This window comes from Ovis aries, chromosome 18 (assembly GCF_016772045.2).
Source record: "Ovis aries strain OAR_USU_Benz2616 breed Rambouillet chromosome 18, ARS-UI_Ramb_v3.0, whole genome shotgun sequence".
NCBI lineage: Eukaryota > Metazoa > Chordata > Mammalia > Artiodactyla > Bovidae > Ovis > Ovis aries.
Genome location: NC_056071.1, coordinates 21,583,385 through 21,605,505, shown reverse-complemented (window position 1 = coordinate 21,605,505; position 22,121 = coordinate 21,583,385). Strand labels below are relative to the sequence as shown.

Below are 22,121 nucleotides of genomic sequence, written 5' to 3'. Positions count from 1 at the left end.
TTGGGGGCAGGACACTGAGGGAGGCCATACCAGGCAGGCTCAAGGTTCTCAGAGGTGAGCAGAGGCCTGGGGGCTGGCATGGGCCAGAGGGTACAGGGTGGTCGTTGTGGGGCCACGTTGAGGGCAAAGCAAATAAACCATTTATTGTAGGTTTTTAATCATCCCACGGCTGTCCTCATGAACTCAGAAACAAACTGGTAACAAAAAACTTGGTCCCTAAATATATGTACCTTGAAGGGGAGACGGTCTGTTAGAGACTTGTCTGGCAGAGGGAGATCTGCCTAGGAGGTGGGGGCTTCTCAATGTTTTTTAGGGCAACAAACTGTGTCCTTCCATCCAACACACCTGCCACAACAGACCCCTCTCTGCCTCTGCAGACCCCCTCTAGCTGCAAGCAGGACAGGAAGCCAGGGGCTCTCAACCTTTCTAGAAAACCACCATCTGTCATTTTCCCAACCTGGTTCCTGCCTGATTGATTCTGCAATTCTAGCTAATCTTGTTTGCTTTTTATTCCCAGGATATTTTGTGTCTCTACCAGGTAGGGAGGAATAAAGAAGGAAATTTACTTAGAAACGTTTAAAAAGCTTAGTATCAATTGTTTTCTCAAGGTGAGACTTGAAGAGAGCCACCATCTTCTACAACCCAAATTCCAGGGCGTCACTGAGGAAACCCTCCTGGTCCCCCTCCCTTACAGGCAGGGCAGATCTTGTCTCTTCCCAGACGGACGGGAATCTTTCCCCGTCAGGTGGCATGACGATGCGCAGCAGAACTGCTTGTTCACGGCCTCTCCCCAGCACCCAGCACGGCGACGGTACACACGTCCTCGGTACGTTTTCTCAGTAAGTGAAGGAATGGAGCCAACGATGGGTATCTCACAGCCTAGTGGTTTGGTGTAACAGCTGCTGCTGCCTAAAGCTTCCTGTGTCTAACTCAGCCGATTCCGAATGGAGATGATACCTCCTCGGGAGGCCATCTGGCACAGGAACCAAAGCTGGGGCTCCAGGCGTCGGTTGACAGGCCAGATGCAGCACTGGCAAAGGGCAAGTGGAGAGGTGTGCGTGCTGGTCGAACACATGGCACCAGGGTTGCCTTAAAGCTGTGCTCTTTGAAGCAAGTGACCCTTTTCCCTCTAAAGGTCTTGGACCAGTTCTGGTCTGAGGCAGGATGTGAGCGGGTGGGTGGGGTGGGGAACTGAGATGTGGGTTTTCTAACACTCAAGCTTGGGTTTTTAACACATGTGAAAAGACAAGACTTGGGCAAAGAATGGGACTTGACTTTATTAGGCGATTTGGAGCAGCCACCCTGTAAAAACCAAGGTGCGTTCTGAGTGCAGACCCCATGCGTAGAAGAGAAAAACCTGTTTTTACCATCCTCTTCCCTCCTAACAAACCCCTTCACCTGCGATTATCCTGTCTTGACTGTTTCATGGCCGAGAACAAACCCCTGGGAGCATCTCAAGATTAAGGGAGACACCTTCTCTTGATTCAAGCCCAGATCTCTCCAGGCAACAGACGATGAGGCCTCAAAATCAACACCGCCTTAAAAAGAATACTCTCTGTACACAAACGCTACCAGATAGAATTCTAGATCTGCGTACATAAGACAGAAACGACAAGTGCACAGGGTGATGATTACAGGGCCACGGATCTGGTGGGTAAAGATGCAAGGCCACCCTGCAGAGTGCAGGACAGCCACCCTGAAGGAGACAGAAAACGATCCGCCAGGGGAAGGCAGCTGGGGGCTCTGATGACACCTCACACTCAAAAACTGAAACCCTGCAAGAGTAAGTGCGCCCCTCAACCCCACAGCCGACTTACCCCAGGACAGTGAGCAGAGACAAAAGTAAACACATCACTTCTCCGTTATGCCTTCCCTGGGAGCCCTGGGCAACCTATCAATGGAAAGGTTCCCGGCTAGACTTCCTCGTGTTTCCGTGTTCCTGATACTTTCTAGGAAAGGACTTTACCTTCAGGCGGATGACTCAGAACAGAAGCCCTCCGCCTTGACCGGAAATCCAAACCCAGGACCCAGAGGCAGGAAGAGCCGGTTCTGCCAAGGCAGGGGGCCTGGGATGCTCACAGCTCGGGTGAAGGGACCTCAGCCCAACAGTGGCAGCAGAAGGACCAGGTCTGGGGCCTCTCTCTGAAATGAGGGCCACGCTGGCTTCCGTTGCACATGGAGAACTATCCCCCCTGTTCTATCAAAGGGGCAACTGAGGCACAGAGGTTCAGGAGAGACGGAGCCAACAGAGTCAAGAAGTGTCACAGGAAAACGACCGAACTTCCGAGCTTCCCTTGCTATGCGCGGTTCTTGGCGTCTGACTCTGACTGCTAATGTGACGGGATCCTAGGAGTGAGGGTGAGCAGGGGTTAAGATCCTGGCAACAAGCCTTCGCGAGGAACAGCTCCTCTAAAGACACATCCCTGCGTGGGGGCAGGGTGGCCGGTCCCTCTCCCGGGCCCCTGTCCCTCATGCCCCCTCCCTCTCTGCCCTGTCAGTAGAGCTTCTCCTTCAGGTGAGTTCGCTGATGCGTGATGAAGTTGGAGCTGTTGCTGAAGCCCTTGCCGCACTCGGGGCACTTGTAGGGCTTCTCACCCGTGTGGATCCGCTGGTGGATGATGAGCACCGAATTCCAGCTGAAGCCCTTGCCGCACTCGGGACAGCGGTAGGGCTTGTCCCCCAGGTGGGCTCTCTGGTGCATGACCAGGATGGAGCCCCGGCTGAAGCTCTTGCCGCACATGAGGCACTTGTAGGGCTTCTCGCCCGTGTGGGTCCGCTGGTGCACCACCAGCTGGGAGCGCTGGCTGAAGCCCTTCCCGCACTCCCCGCACTTGTAGGGCTTCTCGCCTGTGTGGATCCGCTGGTGCTTCAGGAGGTTGGAGCTCCAGCTGAAGCTCTCCCCGCACGTCCGGCACTCGTAGGGCTTCTCGCCCGTGTGCGTGCCCTGGTGGGCGATGAGGCTGGAGCTCTGGCTGAAGCTTTTGCCGCACTCCCCACACTTGTAGGGCTTCTCCACCAGGTGGGTCCGGCGGTGCGTGGCCAGGTTGGAGCTGCGGCTGAAGCTCTTGCCGCACTCGCCGCACTGGTAGGGCTTCTCGCCCGTGTGGGTCCTCCGGTGGGTGATGAGGGCCGAGCTCTGGCTGAACCTCTGGCCGCAGTCGGGACACTTGTAGGGCTTCTCGCCCGTGTGGATCCGCTGGTGCCTGATGAGGTTGGAGTTGTAGCTGAAGCTCTCGCCGCACTCCTTGCACTCGTAGGGCTTCTCGCCTGTGTGGATTCCCTGGTGCGTGTTCAGGCTGGACCGGTTGCCGAAGCTCTTGCCACACTGGGGGCACGAGTAGGGCTTCTCGCCCGTGTGGGTCCGCTGGTGCGCGATGAGGTTGGGGCTCCGGCTGAAGCTCTTGCCGCACTCGGCGCACCGGAAGGGCTTCTCGCCCGTGTGGATCCGCTGGTGGGTGATGAGGTTGGCGCTGCGGCTGAAGCTTTTGCCGCAGTCCCGGCACTTGTAGGGCTTCTCCCCGGTGTGCGTGGTCTGGTGCCTGCTGAAGTTGGAGCCGTCGCTGAAGCTCTTGCCGCACTCGTCGCATTTGTAGTATTTCTCGCCCGTGTGGGTCCGCTCGTGGGTGATGAGGTGGGACTTTCGGCTGAAGGTTTTCCCACACTGGGGACACTCGTAGGGCTTCTCGCCCAGGTAGGTGCCTTGGAGGCCGATGAGCTGGCCAGCTTCCCTGCCCGGGGCGGGCACCACCCCGAGGTCCTTCCTGGGGGTGTTTCTCCGGGGCCCCTGGGGGTTGCAGTCTCTCTCCACGTCACTTTCCCAGTCGGACTGAGGGATGCCTTCCCCTTCCTGCACGTCTGAGAACATCTCGTGGGACTCGACGTCTTCGAATATGTCCTGGTTAGAGCTCTCCCCATTTTCACTCTGGATCTCAAAATCTGAAACAATGAGGGAAAATGTGCAATTTGTACTTAATTTCCTGTAATGATGAGAAAAGAAAACCAAAGGGGAGGGGCTTCCCTGGTGGCTCAGCGGTGAAGAAATCCCCTGCCAATGAGGGAGACACGGGTTCAATCCCGGATCCAGGAAGATGCTACAACTATTGAGCCTGTGCTCCAGAGCCCCGAGGGCTGCAACTGCTGAAGCTCTCAAGCTCTGGAGCCTGAGCTCCGCAACAAGAGAAGCCACTGCGGTGAGAAGCCCAGGCGCCACAACCAGAGAGCAGCCCCTAGGAGCGGCAACTGGACAAAAAGCCTGCGCAGCAATGAAGACCCAACACAGCCAAAAATAAACACACAAATAAAACACACTACTTACTAGAAGAATTCTGTAATCAGTTTCAAAGGAAGTCAGTGCTCAAAAAGGCAGAGAATTTTTCTAAACACGATTCAATTTTTTAAGTTGTTTTTCCTTTTGACATGGGACTATTTTTTAAGTCTTTATTGAATGTGTTACAATATTGCTTCTGTTGTATATTTTGGCCTTTTGCCCTTAAGGCATGTGGAATATTTCAGTTCCCAGACCAGGGATCAAACCCGCACTCCACTCATTGGAAGATGAAGTCCTAACCACTGGGCCACCAGGGCAGTCCCACTATTCCATTTCTGATGGTCTCACAGGCTACAGAATAGCATTTCGATTTAATGGGTATTTCCCTGGTAATCTGTAAAGCTGAACATCTTTTCTTATGGATATAATTCGTTTTTATTCATTTCTAAATTGCCAGGTCATATCTTTTACCTGTTATTCCACTGGGTTGACTTGGCACAGGAGGGCCTAGAGGAGCCATCCCACGTTGAAGGTCAGGAAGGGTGGTGGTGAGGAGATACCCCTCATCCAAGGTAAGGAGCAACAGCTGCACTTTGCTGGAGCAGCCGTGAAGAGACACCCCACACCCAAGGTAAAAGAAACCCAAGTAAGATGGTAGGTGTCGCAAGAGGGCATCAGAGGGCAGACACACTGAAACCATACTCAAGACCAGGAGCTGACTGTGGCTCAGATCATGAACTCCTTATTACCAAATTCAGACTCCAATTGAAGAAAGTAGGGAAAACCGCTAGACCATTCAGGTATGACCTAAATCAAATCCCTTATGATTATACAGTGGAAGTGAGAAATAGATTTAAGGGCCTAGATCTGATAGATAAGAGTGCCTGATGAACTATGGAATGAGGTTCGTGACATTGTACAGGAGACAGGGATCAAGACCATCCCCATGGAAAAGAAATGCAAAAAAGAAAAATGGCTGTCTGGGGAGGCCTTAAAAATAGCTGTGAAAAGAAGAGAAGCGAAAAGCAAAGGAGAAAAGGAAAGATATAAGCATCTGAATGCAGAGTTCCAAAGAATAGCAAGAAGAGATAAGAAAGCCTTCTTCAGTGATCAATGCACAGAAATAGAGGAAAAGAACAGAATGGGAAAGACGAGAGATCTCTTTAAGAAAGTTAGAGATACCAAGGGGACATTTCATGCAAAGATGGGCTCGATAAAGGACAGAAATGGTATGGACCTAAGAGAAGCAGAAGAGGTGGCAAGAATACACAGAAGAACTGTAGAAAAAAGATCTTCACGACCCGGATAATCACGATGGTATGATCACTCATCTAAAGCCAGACATCCTGGAATGTGAAGTCAAGTGGGCCTTAGAAAGCATCACTACGAACAAAGCTAGTGGAGGTGATGGCATTCCAGTTGAGCTATTTCAAATCCTGAAAGATGATGCTGTGAAAGTGCTGCACTCAATATGCCAGCAAATTTGGAAAACTCAGCAATGGCCACAGGACTGGAAAAGGTCAGTTTTCATTCCAATCCCAAAGAAAGGCAATGCCAAAGAATGCTCAAACTACCGCACAATTGCACTCATCTCACACGCTAGTAAAGTAATGTTCAAAATTCTCCAATCCAGGCTTCAGCAATACGTGAACCGTGAACTTCCTGATGTTCAAGCTCGTTTTAGAAAAGGCAGAGGAACCAGAGATCAAACTGCCAACATCTGCTGGATCATGGAAAAAGCAAGAGAGTTCCAGAAAAACATCTATTTCTGTTTTATTGACTATGCCAAAGCCTTTGACTGTGTGGATCACAATCAACTGTGGAAAATTCTGAAAGAGATGGGAATATCAGACCACCTGACCTGCCTCTTGAGAAATCTGTATGCAGGCCAGGAAGCAACAGTTAGAACTGGACACGGAACAACAGACTGGTTCCAAATAGGAAAAGGAGTGTGTCAAGGCTGTATATTGTCACTCTGCTTATTTAACTTCTATGCAGAGTACATCATGAGAAACGCTGGACTGGAAGAAACATAAGCTGGAATCAAGACTGCTGGGAGAAATATCAATAACCTCACATATGCAGATGACACCACCCTTATGGCAGAAAGTGAAGAGGAACTAAAAAAGCCTCTTGATGAAAGTGAAAGAGGAGAGCGAAAAAGTTGGCTTAAAGCTCAATATTCAGAAAACAAAGATCATGGCATCTGGTCCCATCACTTCATGGGAAATAGATGGGGAAACAGTGGAAACAGTGGCAGACTTTATTTTTGGGGGCTCCAAAATCACTGCAGATGGTGACTGCAGCCATGAAATTAAAAGATGCTTACTCCTTGGAAGAAAAGTTATGACCAACCTAGATAGCATATTGAAAAGCAGAGACATTACTTTGCCGACTAAGGTCCATCTAGTCAAGGCTATGGTTTTTCCAGTGGTCATGTATGGATGTCAGAGTTGGACTGTGAAGAAGGCTGAGTGCTGAAGAATTGATTCTTTTGAACTGTGGTGTTGGAGAAGACTCTTGAGAGTCCCTTGGACTGTAAGGAGATCCAACCAGTCCATTCTGAAGGAGATCAACCCTGGGATTTCTTTGGAAGCAATGATGCTAACGCTGAAACTCCAGTAATTTGGCTACCTCATGTGAAGGGTTGACTCACTGGAAAAGACACTGATGCTGGGAGGGATTGGGGGCAGGAGGAGAAGGGGACGACAGAGGATGAGATGGCTGGATGGCATCACCAACTCGATGGACACAAGTTTGAGTGATCTCCAGGAGTTGGTGATGGACAGGGAGGCCTGGTGTGCTGCAATTCATGGAGTCACAAAGAGTCGGACACGACTGAGCGACTGAACTGAACTGAACTGAAATGCTCTTATAGAGCAAGATTTCGACTCTTATCTGCTACACTGCAGGCTTTGTGGCAAATATTTCCTCCCAGTCTCTGCACTGGCTTTGAACTTTCTTCACAGTATCTTTTTAATATAAAGGACTTTTGTTTCCACGAGTACAATCTAGCTTTGATGACTTGTTTTAAGATTAAGAAGTCCTACCCCACTGCAAGATTCCAAAAATACTCTCCTATAGGTGACTTCAGATGGTTTACAGTATAGATCTATAACTCACCTGAATTTACTTCTGTGTAACTTGTGAAGCAGGGCTCTATTTCTGTGTAAGTTACGAAGCAGAGATCCACTTCTAGTTTTTTCAAAAGGGTCGGACCACTGTCCAAATACTACTGAATTGCCAAAGGACCCTTATTGGTTAGCAGACAATTACAACACATCCTAAACCAATGGTTCTTGCATTTTCCTACCCTGACCCAGGCTCTAGGCTCACATGGAATTCAGAGGGCCACGTGTGTCCCCCTGCCCAGCCAGACGCCTCTGCTTTCTCTCCCATACTAGAAAGCGTATCAGAATAGAGTAAGTGTGGAGAAATTTGCTGTCAATATGGGGATAAGCGTGCATGTGCTGTAAGTGAACAATGAGATCACTGGTCACAGACATCAGTGCTTTAGTGTGTTAGGCTCACAATTCTTGTAAGGTCCCTCCCGCCTGATTGTGACATACCGCTGGATCTCAATACCACAGTCAGAGCCACTGGTTTGAAATGCAGAAGTGGGTCTCTAATTCTCATACAGCTGATGCCCCAGTGGGATTCTCCCCATCAGGGTGCTGCCTTGGCGAGCCTGGTGGGAACCCAATAGCACCTAAGTGGCTTGGACCATTGTTCCCCCTGAACTCTGACTGCTTGAAAGACGGAGTGCTGGTAAGAACAGCAAGGAGCTATTATCAGTTTAAATGAATGACTGCCAAATAGTTTAGTAATAACGTTACATCTCAAGAGTTCTGTGTGGTATACATTTCAAATATTTAAGTGAATTAAAAGTGATGTTCTGAACCTGAGAATTGTGGCTTTAAGAAGACATATACCTTCATAACCCTACACTGCTCTCTACTCTTCTTATTGACAAGAGAGTGTATGGGCTCCCTACTGGATCAGTGGTAAAAAGTCCACCAACCAATGCAGGGGACATGGATTCAATCCCTGGCCGGGGAAAATTCCATGTGCTGTGGGGCAACTAAGCTCGTGTACCGCAACTACCGAGCGCATGCTCTAGAGCCTGGGAGCCACAGCTACTGAGCCCACATGCCTCAAGCCCGTGCTCTGCAACAGGAGAAGCCACTGCGACGGGAGGCCCTCGAACCGCAACTAGAGGAAGCCCGCACAGCAGCAGGGACCCAGCACAGCCCTAAGTCAATGAAACTATAAAAATGTATTTAACAACAGCGTAAAAGATGATAATACCCACTGAGTTTGCTAAATATAAACAAAGAATTAATACAGAGCTTCCAAGAGTGAAAACCTAAGAGCAGGTGCTCTCGGGGCTTCCCAGTGGCCACCAGGGAAACTCCCAACGCAGGGGGCCCGGGTTCGATCCCTGGTCAGGGTACTAGATCCCACATGCCACAACTCAAGAGTTTTCATGCAACTAAAGATCCCGTGTGCTGCAACCAAAACTGGGTACAGTCAAATAAACACCTAAATAAATTAAAAAAAAAAAAAGGCATAGGTCCTCTCTCGCTGTACTAAGCTGCCTGGCCTGACTTGCCTCCCAGCCTGAGAATTCTCCCAGTCTTACCCAGTCTCCCTTTTGAGATTTTGGAGTGTTCTGCTAACTTTGGGCTTGACCCCCACTATGCTTTAAAACACAGTTTAGCTTGGCTTTCTCAAGAGAAAGGCAGATAAGCCCGGAATGATGAAGCTATCCATCTGCCTCCTTCATTGACCCAGCAGTTGTTTCTCCACACAGGAAAGATTCATTTTTCTCACTCCGACAATAATGAGTCTCCACTATGTGTAGGGCACTGTACTGCATACTGTTTTTTTTTAAATGGAAAAGACAGGTTCCTCGACTTTGGGGATTTTATAAGCGCCTAGAAAAAATAAGATGAGGACCGATACAAACAGAAAACAAGAGACTTCTCTGATGGTTCAGTGGTTAAGACTTCACCCTCCAATGTAGGGGGTGTGGGTTCCATCCCCGGTCAAGGAACTAAGATCCCACCTGCCCTGCAGCCAAAAATTCAAAACATAAAACAGAAATAATATTGTAACAAGTTCCATAAAGACTTTAAAAATGGTCCACATCAAAGAAAAAAAAATCTTAAAACAATACATGATACAAAGCCAAAAGAGAAGGAGAATCTGAATGTTCCAGGGGTGATGACTTCAAGCAGAGGTGACAGAGAGGCTCTTAGGTGGCGGATCTAGGGACGGGGAAGATAGGCCGGAAGTGAGCACGGCTTTATGGAGCAGGTAGGTGTCCAGAGGTGTGTACTCAGAGGATGACCATCACACAGGGATGGAACAGGGCCATTCCAAGTCACGATTCAGCAGCACAGGTGAAAGCTACAAGCACAGGCTATGTTCAAGGAACAGCATGATCTGAATGCAGTGAGGGGATCAGGGGAGGACCAGCCAGGGGCCACCTGGGCCAGGCCACACAGGGCCACGAGTGCAAGCAAAACAAAGAGGTCGTGCTTGATCTGGAGGCCCCGGGGGACTAGAGAGGGTGTGGAAGCAGACGGGCCCCATCGCTCAGGTAGGACTGCAGCAGCTGCCACGCAGGCGGCAGAGGCTGAAGGCACGTTCCCTCTGGGGGCCCCTGCCAGTCTGGTGAAATAGCGAGAGCCTGAATGAGGGCTGGGAATGGAGTTCACGGCAACCCACTCCAGTAGTCTTGCCTGGAGAATTCCATGGACAGAGGTGTCTGGAGGGCTACAGTCCATGGGGCCGCAGAGTCGGACACAACAGAGCAACTGAACATGCGTGCATAGGGATCAAAAATGTCCTTGGGAAACGCAAAGAGAGATGAGCTTTACCTCTTAAACTACTAATATAAGGGACTTCCCTGGTAGCCCAGTAATTAAGAATCTGCCTTGCAACACAGGGGACTCGGATTCAAGCCCTGGTTGGGGACCCAGGATCCCACATGCAGGGGGGCAACTAAGCTGGAGAGCCGTACCTACTGAGCCAAGTGCTCTGGAGCCCACGTGCCACAACTAGGAAGTCTGTGCACCGCAAGGAAGATCCCGTGCGCTGCAACTAAGACCCAGTGCAGCCAAGTTAATGAATTAGTTAAAAGAAAGAAAACATCCGTTTGTGAGCCAGGTGGCAGGTTCTCACCAGATCTGATGGCACTTGGATCTTGAACTTAAGAGCCTCCAGAACTGTGGGAAATAAATTTCAAAACTATTAACACAGGTCCAGTCTCAACTGAAACGACAAGATACTTGATCTGGGAACACCCAGAGGTGCCTGCTAGTCAAATATTAAACAACATGGTCTAACCAGGTCTTAAAAACATGCTGGGTAAAACATGTGACCAAAGGTCCCAGGCTGGACAAACAGACTATAGAGAACAGACTATAGAGGTCAAGTGGTCTTATCCTGAGGACGTGCTTGACAAGGGATGGAGATCACTGCAGAGGTTTCTCTGAGCAATCACCAGGCAGGTCAGGAACACATGTTGAAGAAATGAAAACCAATGAAAATAACCTCAAAGGCAGAAATCAGAGCACTGACAAGCTGCTCAGTCTGGACATTCTCCATCTGGGACATCCCGTGAAAGATGAAACAAAGCCCCTCCAACAAGCCAGGTGGGGAAGGCGGTCACCGTGGGGGCCAGTCATTGCGTCAGAGAGGCCTGGTGAGACGTGACCCCCTGCTCTGTGACTCCAACTGCACAACAGCCCAGGGGCTTCTCCTCAGCCCTCTGGCCTCTCGTTAGCGTCTGACTCAAGAGCCTGACATTCATCACAGACTTGTTACATCCGTCAGAAAAGTAAACAAGGTTTTTAAAAAGGATGAGAGGCTTTTGCTTTTTTTAAACAGGAAGAGTAAAATTAAAAGTTATTTTTCAGGGTCAAAGACCATCTGGGACTTTGCTTCAAATAAAACCTGGGGTAGGGACTTCCGTGGTGGTCCACTGGCTAAGACTCCACGGCTTCCCAATGAAGGGGCCCAGGTTCTGTCCCTGGTCAGGGAACTAGATCTCGTTCACCCCAAGTAAGAGTCTGCAAGCCACATCTAAGAGCCAGTGCACCCAAACAAATGAATAAATAAAAATAAATATTTTAAAAAACCCTCTGAGATCCCCCCAAACACATGTGGAAGCAAACAGACTGGAGTTTGAATCCTGGTTTGAATCTTCTTCTTCTCAAAGAAGAGCTTGACTTTGCTGAATGTTCATGTCCCCTCATCTGTTAAATGATGGTCCCACACACTTCACGGGATTATTAGTGAGACGGAGGTGTAAGGTGCTCAGTGCAGGCCTAGGCTCACAGTGGAACCTCCATGACCACCCTCTTCTCCAAAGTACAGCTTTATTCACACCTCCCAAGTCTCTGGGCATTGTTACAACTCCGCCCCTAAACCATCTTCCCTTCCCAGTCTTCTGAATCCTCCAGACTAGATGCCACTGAATTAGTCATCTTTGTCTTAAAAAAAGTTTTTTTTGGTCATGTCTCACAGCATGTAGGAGAAGGAAATGGTAACTCACTCCAGTATTCTTGCCTGGAGAATTCTGTGGACAGAGGAGCCTGGTGGGCTCCAGTCCATGGGGTCACAAAGAGTCAGACACGACTGAGCGACTATCACTCACTCACGGCATGTAAGATCTAGTTCCCTGACCAAGGACTGAACCTGTGGCCCCTGCATTTAAAGCAAAGAGACTCAAACAATGGACTACCAGGGAAGTCCCTAGTCACTTAGTGACTCTACAGATGAGTCACCTACAGTCCTCATCTGTAGCCCCTCTTTCCAATACCCTACCAAGAACTAGGACTTTGCATCTCATTTGTGATGAAATGATTAAGAACATGAGCCATGTCCTCAGACCCCTGAGCTGGCATTCTTGTTCAGCCTTATACTGGGGGCATGATCTTAATGGAGTCACTTATCTTCCCCGGTGATGATAATCCTGCTGATCTCTCAAGGTGGTGAAATCTATGTGAGTTTTGCATATAAGATGCTAGGCACACTGCTTGGCCCACAAAGAGGATCCATCAGTGCTGGCTGGTGTTACCATGAGTTCTTTCTCACATGGCCCATCTCCTCCCCTTCCCTTGTTGTCCCCACCCCATCACTGCACATCTAGCGTCCAGGCGGCTTCCCAGCTGCTCTCCCAACCTCTAGCATAAAACCTGAACCCTGTCGTTGAGCTCAGCTTCCTCCCCTGCCCGAGGCCCTGGTTAAAACCTGCTGAGACCAAAGCCTCACCCACCCTTCCCCCAAACCCTACTTCCCACCACTTTCTAAAAACACACTTTCCACTCCAATCCGCCAGTCTTCCTTAGTCAGTCACTGGAATGGTCACCCGAATGATCTCACGGGTCCACTCTTCCAGACCTCTGCTTAGCACAGCTCCTAGAATGCCACACCCTCCCTCCCCCTACACCTTTCCAAACCCCCCACCAGCTCAACCCCTGCTCAAGGGTCACGTCATTCACAAAGCCTTCACTGACCTTGCCTCTCCTCTCCCCTCCAACCCTTTTCCCTGAACCCCTGCAGTTCTCATCAGCACAAAGGTAGCCGCCGTTTCCCTCGGGTCCTGAAACAGTCCTTGGGTTACAGGCGGCAGTTGTTATTCAGTTGCTAAGTCATGTCTGACTCTTGGGACACCATGGACTGTAGCCCACCGGGCTCTTCTGCCCATGGGATTTCCTAGGCAAGAATACTGGAGTGGGTTGCCACTTCCTTCTTCAGAAGATCTTCCCGACCCAGGGATCATGTCTCCTGCACTGGCAGGCAGGTTTTTCACCACTGAGCACCCAGGAAGCCCAGGGGCACAGGTAGATCTGCAGTACACATCTGGTAATCAAGGCAGCCCAGATTACAGCTGAAGATGGGCATGCGTGGGTCCCACAGTGCAATAATAAAACCAAAGACAAATATATTAAGCTGCAAAGAGCTCCAGTTTGGAATTACTCTTTTAAGAGCCCAAGATGACTTTATACCAGAGACTAAGTCCCTAATTACTAGCTGGCTTACTCGCCATTTATCATGATTTCACAAAAAATAATCACTTAAAAAAAACAGGATTTGGTTTATCTAATTGCTAGAACTGAAAATATCTGGACGTGTACTACACAACAGGGTGAAAGTGCCAAGAGCTGGTTTATGGGGTCTTCAGTCCCTTTCCTCCTTACCTCCATCAGCTTCCCAACCATCCCAACTACAACACAAACAACAACTGTGCTAACTGTGTAACTGTAGCTCCAACGGTAGTCCTGTGCTTCCCTGGTGGCTCAGTGGCAAAGAATCCACCTGCCAATGTAGGGGATATGGGTTTGATCCCTGATCGGGAACATTCTGCACGCTACGGAACAACTAAGCCCATGTGCCGCAACTACCAAAGCTCTTGTGCCCTAGAGCCCAGGCTCCGCAACAAGAGATGCCACCGCAATGAGAAGCCGGTGCACCACAACCAGAGAAACGCCCCTGCTCGCTGCAACTACAGACAAGCCTGAGCAGCAACAGGGACCCAGCACAGCCAAGGAGGAAAAAAAAATAGTTCTCTAAGCCCTAAAAACTACTCTTATTACTTAAAAGAGTGATTTCTTATGCTGAAATTCTGGAACCGTCACTGCACACAACCAGGGCATTTGGGGTGACAGCGTGCCAATCACCTGCACACAGACTAGAGGGATGGGCTGATGGGGACTCAGTTCCTGGGTGCCGCCTTTTCCTCCTCTGCAAACACCACACCCCTCCCACCCTCTCCCTATGAGGCTCTCCCTCTCACCACTGTCCCGAAGGGTCTGGGTCAAGTCCTCCACCAGGGCCACCGCCTCCTCGCCACTCTCGGGCCGATGCTCTTGCAGCCAGGCCTGAATTTCTCGGGGCAGCACGGTCAGCATTTGCTCCTTGGTGTGCATCTCTGGCCTCAGCCAGCGCCGGCAGAGCTCTCTAAGGCGGCCGAGTGCCCCCTGCGGCCCTCCGGCCACGTCCTCATGGGGGCTGCCCTTGCCAGCACCCTGGGGAAAGGGCTCGGACTCAGGGCCATCTTCCTGCAGCACAGCTTCCTGTACCCAGGAGTCATCCTCCAGGATCACTGTGGCCACCTCCTCCTCCTGGTTGTCTTCCTCCCGAGGGAGGCGGACTACAGGGCTCCGCGGAGCGGTTACTCTCGGCCCCTCTGAGGCCATCATCCACGTTCTTGGGTTGGAATCACTCAGGCTTCTGATCTTGACCTTCGGTCTTCTCCAGGCAGGCTCCCTGAGAAGACAGCACCCTTCTCCAGTTTCAACAAGTGGTCTGGCTAAGAATGAGAGAGAGAACTAGGATCAATAACTGAAAGGTCCTAAAACAATTTAACTCACAACAGCCCAGGTCAGGCCACCAAGTGATTCTTACATCCACAAATCAGGAGAAGTTTCCTGTCCCTCTTAAAGGAAAAATGGCTTATTCCTGAAAGCATCTCTGTGGCAAGAGAAGAATCACAAGCACAAAATACAGTGTTTTTCTTCCCAAAAGACCAAAGCATGAGTATGAGAAATTCAAAGCCCTCGAAAGAACCCAGGACAGAGCTATCCTGCTCTAAGTCAGCTCAGGTTTGCTGCAGAGTCAGTGACCTTGACCTAACATACCACTCAGTCACACAACCTCACAGACTAAATAAACAGATAAGAACACCCATCCTACTAATCTGAAAGGAACGTCTTAAGAATTTACAAAGGATCAGATGTCAAGGCACTGTGAGCCTCAGTGAAAGGAAGGAAATATCTCAACTGCATTATTATATTTTAAAACACGATGTTTTAAAATGTTCATATTCTTAGATCCAGCCATGGCCCCTCAGGAATTTATTTTTTTAAATAACCATCTTTGCTAAATTTACTAAATATTTGCAAGGACACACAACCCTTTCTAATTGCAAAAAAAACTGACACCTTAAAATCCAGCAGCAGGAGAATGGCTAATTATGGCACATCCATACAGTAAAATGTACTAAAAACTACACTGATGATGGGGGTGGAGTGGGGGTAGGGGGATGTTACTGAGAAGGGGCCCAAAGGAGCTGGAAATGTTTTATGTCTTGATTTGGCAATGGTTGCATAAGAGCATACATATGAAATTTAAGATTGTGTGCTCTGATGTATGTATTTTTAAATATTAAAAAATTATGCTGACAATAATTATTAATCACTAATGATTTAAGATAATCCTCATAATATGAAAACTAATGAATAAAAACAAAACCAGCAAGATAAAAAAACCACAGACACGGTATGACCCCATTTCCTTTTTAAAATGAACACATACACAAGGAAAAAAAAAAAAAACCTGGATAGAAATTCTACAAAATGTTGAGAGCAGTTATTTAAAACAAAGACTAAAAGGCAATGAAGTATTTTTAAAAATCATCACTACAGCATAAAGACTCAGAAACACTCCCGGGAAAACTTTTTAAAAAGAAGAAAAAAGAAAAGCCAGTGGAAACACTAAAGCTCTCAAACTGTATTCACCAAATGGCTAGAAGAAACAGTTATATCACAATTCTTAACTTAGGGGGTGGGGGGGCAGGAAAACCGTTCCCAGACAATTTAAGCGTTGTCCCATTTGGGGCCAGACACGCCCCCTCAGAAGCTCAGTTTCCCCATTTTTAAAATGAGCTGCGCGGGATGTCGTCCACTGTGCCGTTCAGTCTAAAGCCTGTGCCCCTGGCAGGATGTACAAGGAGCTCGCCGCTAGAGAGAAGAGTTCAGGTCGGCTCCCTGAGCCCGGCCGGGCGTCTAAGCTCGGACAGCCCGGAGCCCGCAGGACACGAACACGGCCCCCGACGCCCCTCCCCCAGCAGGGCTGCCCGCCCTGGCTCCAGGCCCGTTATCCCCTGGCCTCGGGCTGCTCCCCCGGCCAGCGCGGCTCCGGCTCTCTGTCTCCGGGCTCACCTCTCCAGAGACCGGATGCCGCTTCCTCAGTCGCTCCACGCGCTAAAGCGCCACCGGGCACTGTCCGGCCCCTCCGGAGTCGCAGCGGCTCAAGCCCGAGGGGCACCGAGAACAATGGACGGGAGAGGCCCGCCCCCCCACCGCGCTCATTGGCCACCGAGAACGGTCCCTGGAAACTCTGCTTTCCCATTGGCGAATACGGACCCAGCCTGGCGGCGGGAGGGAGGCCGGGCCGAAGGCATTGTGGGAGATGTAGTCCTCACGAGCCGACTGCGACCTCGGGCCAGGGAGCAGAGTTTGGGGATTTGATAACCTGCGCAGGGTGCATGGAACCGAGGCGGGAAAATCCACCGACTGGCAGTCAGGGCCCCAGACCTGTGACTTGGGACAGATCACTCCACTTCTTTATGTCCTCCAAATAGTGGTCTATAAAAAGGGAAAGTTGGATGGAAGCTCCCTTTCAGCTGTAAACTGTGTGGCAGATAATTTTGTTAGGCCCTTCGACAGCCGAAAGCGGCCCCTGAATAGGAAAAGAATCTGCACAGAGAAGTCCCTTCCGGCCCAGCCTGGCGCCCCTCCCACAGCCGGCCCCCCGGCTCGCACCTGGCTTCTGGACACCCTTTTGTTTACGCACGTGGTGTTCCTGGGTCAGGAGGAGAGCTTTGTCCCGCCTCTTCTGCCGCGGACCTCCCATTCTTTCCTCCGTTTCCTCCTGTATGGAACCTGCCTCATCATACCGCCCTAGGCGGAGTCACCGCCCCCAGCACACCTGCTCCATGTCTCCTTGTTATTAATAGTTATCCCAGCCTTACTTATTATCAATCTCGGCACTGGGGGGCTGAGAGTGACAGATTGGCCTCTCTTGTGGGGTTTCAGTGGCTGGCACTGTCCACTAAAAAATTAGTCGCAACGTGAAAGTAGAGAATGTTTTGTTCAGTTGGGAATGTTCAGGACTCCAAGCCCAGGAGACAGTATCTCAGCCCTAAGAAATAGCTCCCAGGAGGCGGGAGAGGGAGTCAGGCTATATACAAGTTTGTAAGGAAGGGAGCAGGCAGTTTGCACAACAAAGATTATTGTTCAGGAGGAAAAACCAGATATCAAGTTAAGGAATTTAGTGCTCTTCTATGTATGGGAAGATGCAAGAGTTTGGGATTATTGAAGTCATTTTTTTCATATGCATCTCAGCTATCTGAGGCCAGCATCCTGCATTTTCCCTTAGGGCTCACCAGCTGACATTGGAGGGCTGGCTGCTGTCCATGGGGTCAAGAGCTGGACACGACAGAGCAACTAAGCACAGCACAGTCACTGATGACTGTAACTTCCTTAAGTTCCTCACGTAGGGAGTGGTGCTGCTTATTGGCATAGCTCAGAAATTCACGTCTGGAGAGAGAAAATCGCAGATAGCTATGACACTTCTTGCCCACCGATATGGCAAGAAATGTTTCATTTCACAGTACTTTTAAAGAAATGCCTGTCATATTAGTGTATGACAGCAGGTGGATAACTGCCTGGAAATTCAAGGGGGAAATACAAGGCCGGAGAGAAAGACACTCCTAACATTATTGACTAGGTGATTTTTGCAGAAACTAACACTGATTTGTTATGTTAGTGAATATTGAACTGTCTCTGATCAATAACGTTTGGGTAACAAAAGTGGTATTAATACGTCTGGTCAATAATTAATGGTCTGTGATAGAACAATGGTATATTTTTGTACAAGGCAATTATTGGGAGCATGCATAATCAAATGACTACATTTGTTTTTTTATTTAAATTTCATTTTCATGACAATTTAATTTTCATTTCATGAATGTTTGAGAAGTGTTTCTTGATTATTGGTGATTTTAATCTCATTTTCTATGAACTGATTTTTCATATCTTCTTCCCATTTTTAAAATTGAATTTACTTGTAAAAGTTCTTTGGGCTTCCCAAGTGGATCTAGTGTTAAAGAAGCCGCCTTTCAATGCAGGAGAGATAAGAGACTCTGATCCCTGGATGGAAAAAGCTCTTAGCTTATTAAGAAAATGATTCCTTTGTCACAGAAGTCTCTGCTGTTTTTCTCATTACGCGGTTCGATTTTTGCTGTTTTGTGTTTTATTTAGAAATTTGACATGTTTATGCTGTCAAGTTTGTCAGTCTTGTCTTTTTATAGTTTCTGAGTTTTATGTCACTCTTGGAAAGGTGTCTGCACCACTCCAAAGATTATTTGAATTTCATTCATTTTTCACTAATTAACCTCTTTAAGTATAAAGATGCAAAGAGAGGTTCAGTTATTGAATGCTCTGTCCCTGGTACAGTAGCATCTTAAGTTATTAGTCCAAAGTGACCACATACAAACAGCATCACTCCAGGCTGGCCTGAGAAATCTGCCCTAAGTGCCTGCAGGCATAATTCCCAGTCACCACCTCTACAGTGGTCAGAATTCTTAAAAAGCAAGATCTCCAAAATGACTGAAGATGATAATTCTGGACTTGATATTGTATTAACAAAGCTTGTATCTCCACGAGGAGTGGAAATTTACAACAAAAGGGAAGATACTTGTTTGGTTGAGGCAGGGGTTTGGGGAGATGGGATACAGCTGAAACTTCCCAGTAGTCTAAGGGTTCATTTCCCTCTGCTTCTTTCCCAAGACAACCCATGAGGTCAAGAAACTGGCACTGTCTTGTCACAGGAGAATCTAGGACCATCTCTGTGCCATGCCTGATTCTTTGAGAAGTTGGTCCTGGCCAGCGTGAACTTACCCCACATTTAGATGGAGAGCAAGTCACATTTAAGTCCAATTTGGGGTGTAATGGTCCTGGTACCCACGCTAGTGCCCTAAGACCAGCCCGGACAGTGAGAAAGCCCAGAACAAGTCCAGTACAGTGAGCAGGGTTGCTTCTCCCAGTGATTCCTTTTCTCCATCCTCCAAACCACAGGGATGCCAGAGGCTCAGTTCTACTAGTGAGTGCTCTTGGTTAGAAGCTTCAAAGGATGACTCTTGGCTAACTTAAAAGGGACTTATTGAAAGAATATAAGGGAACTTACAGAGTAAATGGGAACTGAAGTATCAGGCTTGAAAATAGTCAGGAACCAAGAAAAGGGAGTCAAGTCCCCCAAACCACAGCAACAATCTCTTAGCAAAAACAACCCAGGCTGCCCACTCCATGATCTCTAGTGATGCTCTAGCCATATCTGTTTACCTGCCTTCCTCTCAAGGTTCCAAGACCAGGAAAAGAGTATTTGGTTGTTTGAGTCTGAATCACATGGCTGGGACTTCCCTCATGGTCCAGTGGCTAAAATTCTCCTCTCCTAGTGCAGGGGGCCCAGGTTCAATCCCTGGTTAGGGAACTAGATATCTCACAAGCTGCAACTAAGAGTTCGCATGCCACAATTAAAGATCCTGAATGCCACAACTAAGACCTGGCACAGCCAAATTAAAAAATAATAATAATAAATAAATCACATGGCCACTCCAGATATCCACCAGAGGAGAGGTGATTGGCTCTAGATTTCCTTACTAATACACCCCACAAAGGTGAGTTATCCAGTCTGGAGATTGAAGGCCTCTAGGACAGGAAGAAACTACACATGTCACCACTTGTCTTTAGATGTTGAGCAAGAAGGAAACTCACCCCGAGCAATGCTCAGCCTAAGGCCTAGGGAGAGCTCCCAGCTCATCTCAGGCGGATGGAGGTGATAGAGATGGGGTGGGCAGATCCTGCTTTCTATAACACTTAGTGACAATCAGAGCCAGTGACACCTGAGCAGGTGAGCTCCAGGCATGAGGCAGAGGGGCCTGTGGGCCTTGAGGGTCCAGGAAGCAGCTCCTCCTACTCAAGACTCCCAGCATTACTTACTCCAGCCTACTTCCTTGATGACAGAGTAAGAAGGGAGACTGCTCTGGTTATGCAGAAGGCGTGTCACCTTTCTGCTAAGTATGCCACAGAATCCTGCCAAGTGTGCCTGGGAAAAGATAATTTAAACATTTTTTGATGTGAACCATTTTTAGAATCTTTATTGAATTTGTTACAGTATTGCTTCTGTTTTAAGTTTTTTGGGCCTCAAGGCATGAGGGCTCTAAGGTCCCTGACCACAGATCGAACCCATATTTCCTGCATTGGAAGGTGAAGTCCGACCACCAAGGAAGTCCCAGGAAAAGATAATTTAAAGGGACAGTGTTGTAGGATGCTGCAAGACTGGCCTATAGAGAAGGAAAGGCCGAAAGAGGGGATCAATGTAGGAACGCCCAGACAGGAAGAGAAACTAGCAAATGGAATCAGGGAAACGTTTATTTTATAGACAGAAGGGTTAAATCCAGTTCAAGGAAGTGTCACTGAAAAGTTGTGAAATTAAGTATCACTTGACACTTACTCATGTAAAAAGAGCTAGAGAAGGATTTAAACAAATTTTTTTAGAGTGAAAATTTTTTTTTAATCCTCCAAGACCAGTATATTTTCCTGTTTTTTGTTTTGTTTTGTTTTGCTTTTAAATGAATGGTTTGCATTTAGTGTGGCAGAAGGAGGCCCTTTGCTCTGGACCTTGAGTTGCCTCTCCGGGAATGTTGGCTTTTCTCTTTTTCAGCTGTTCTGTGCCGGCCTGGGCTTCTCTAGCCCCTTCATGCCAAGGAGAAAAATGGATTTACAGCCTCTGGCCAGTTCCCATGCCCTATGCTGAACTGCTCTATTCAAGGACATTTCTGGGAAGACACAAGGGTGCTCTGGGCTGGACTGAATGACTCGGGAGGCGGCCTGGGTGTAGGGTGATGCTTGCCAAGACACAGAGGCACGAGTGGTGGTGGAGGTGGCTTGAGGGGTGTTTTAGAGGAGATCTGGCTCCAGAATCCTCAGTGTCCTCCAAGCTTTTACAGGCAAAGACTAATTACCAAAATAGGATGAAGAAAGGAAAAAAATTAAATACATACACTTTCATGCACAGGGAAACACACCCAGACACCCCACACACTACACACACTAGTGTATCCCTAGCCTGCTTAGTTCATAAGAAGAAAATTTTCACCAGAATAGTTATGTGACCATTGAAAAAAGAAAAAAAGAATTTTGGGGGGAGACATTTAGTAAAAGCTTCCAAGACACTTGGCAGGCAAAAGAAACGTCAGAGCCTGACTGGCTTGTCAGAGCCTGGCTGCCCCTGAGATCTGTTGTTTATATGTCCAGCTCTTACATTCCCATAGACTGTATCCCACCAGACTCCTCTGTCCTTGGGGATTCTCTGGGCAAGAATACTGGAGTGGGTAGCAGTTCCCTTCTCCAGGGGATGTTCCCCAGCCAGGGATTGAACCCATGTCTCCTGCATTTCAGGCAGATTCTTTACCATCTGAGCCACAAGCGGAGTCCTTGCCCCTGAGATACTCCTTTACAAAATTATTGAAGCCACTGACTATGTTATTTACTGAGTCACATGGCCTGGGAGGTAGAGACTTCCGAAAGGAATGGTTTGGTGCCATAAACTTTCTGATAATGGGCTTTTACTATTGCGTGTTTGATATGCTTTGTGCATATACACACACATATGCAAGCAACTTGAATTTTCTAAATTTTAAAACTAAGGCACTCAGAAATCAGGAAGAAAAATAAATTTGAAAACACAAAAACATCTACAAACCATTATAGTCCATAAATGAATTCAGAAAGAAATGACAAAATGGGGGAGGTATTTGTAACAAATCGAGGGTTAATTTCTGATGTACTATGAATTTATGTAGATGCGTATGAAAAGAACCAAGAACTCAATAGGAAAATGGATAAAAGATAAGAATAAGCAGCTCACAGAGAGAGACAGGGGCAGTGGGGCAGGGAGTGAGTGCTCAACCCCACTTTTTAAAAATTTATAATAGTTATAACATATTATATTTCAAAAATTATAAAAATGTAATAATTTTTAAACGCAAATCAAAACA

At 48.2% G+C, this 22,121-nt stretch overlaps 1 protein-coding gene across 1 annotated transcript; it reads right to left on the bottom strand.

Annotated features, from left to right (window-relative positions):
* Positions 1–1,252: 1,252 nt before the first annotated feature.
* On the bottom strand, positions 1,253–16,341 carry ZSCAN2 (zinc finger and SCAN domain containing 2). The gene is made up of 3 exons (XM_012098494.4): positions 16,222–16,341; positions 14,076–14,591; positions 1,253–3,936 (listed from the first exon to the last, which is right to left on the bottom strand). The coding sequence occupies exons 2-3, from the start codon at positions 14,479–14,481 to the stop codon at positions 2,495–2,497; spliced, it is 1,848 nt and encodes a 615-aa protein (XP_011953884.2). The 5' UTR covers positions 14,482–14,591; positions 16,222–16,341; the 3' UTR covers positions 1,253–2,494.
* Positions 16,342–22,121: the final 5,780 nt, after the last annotated feature.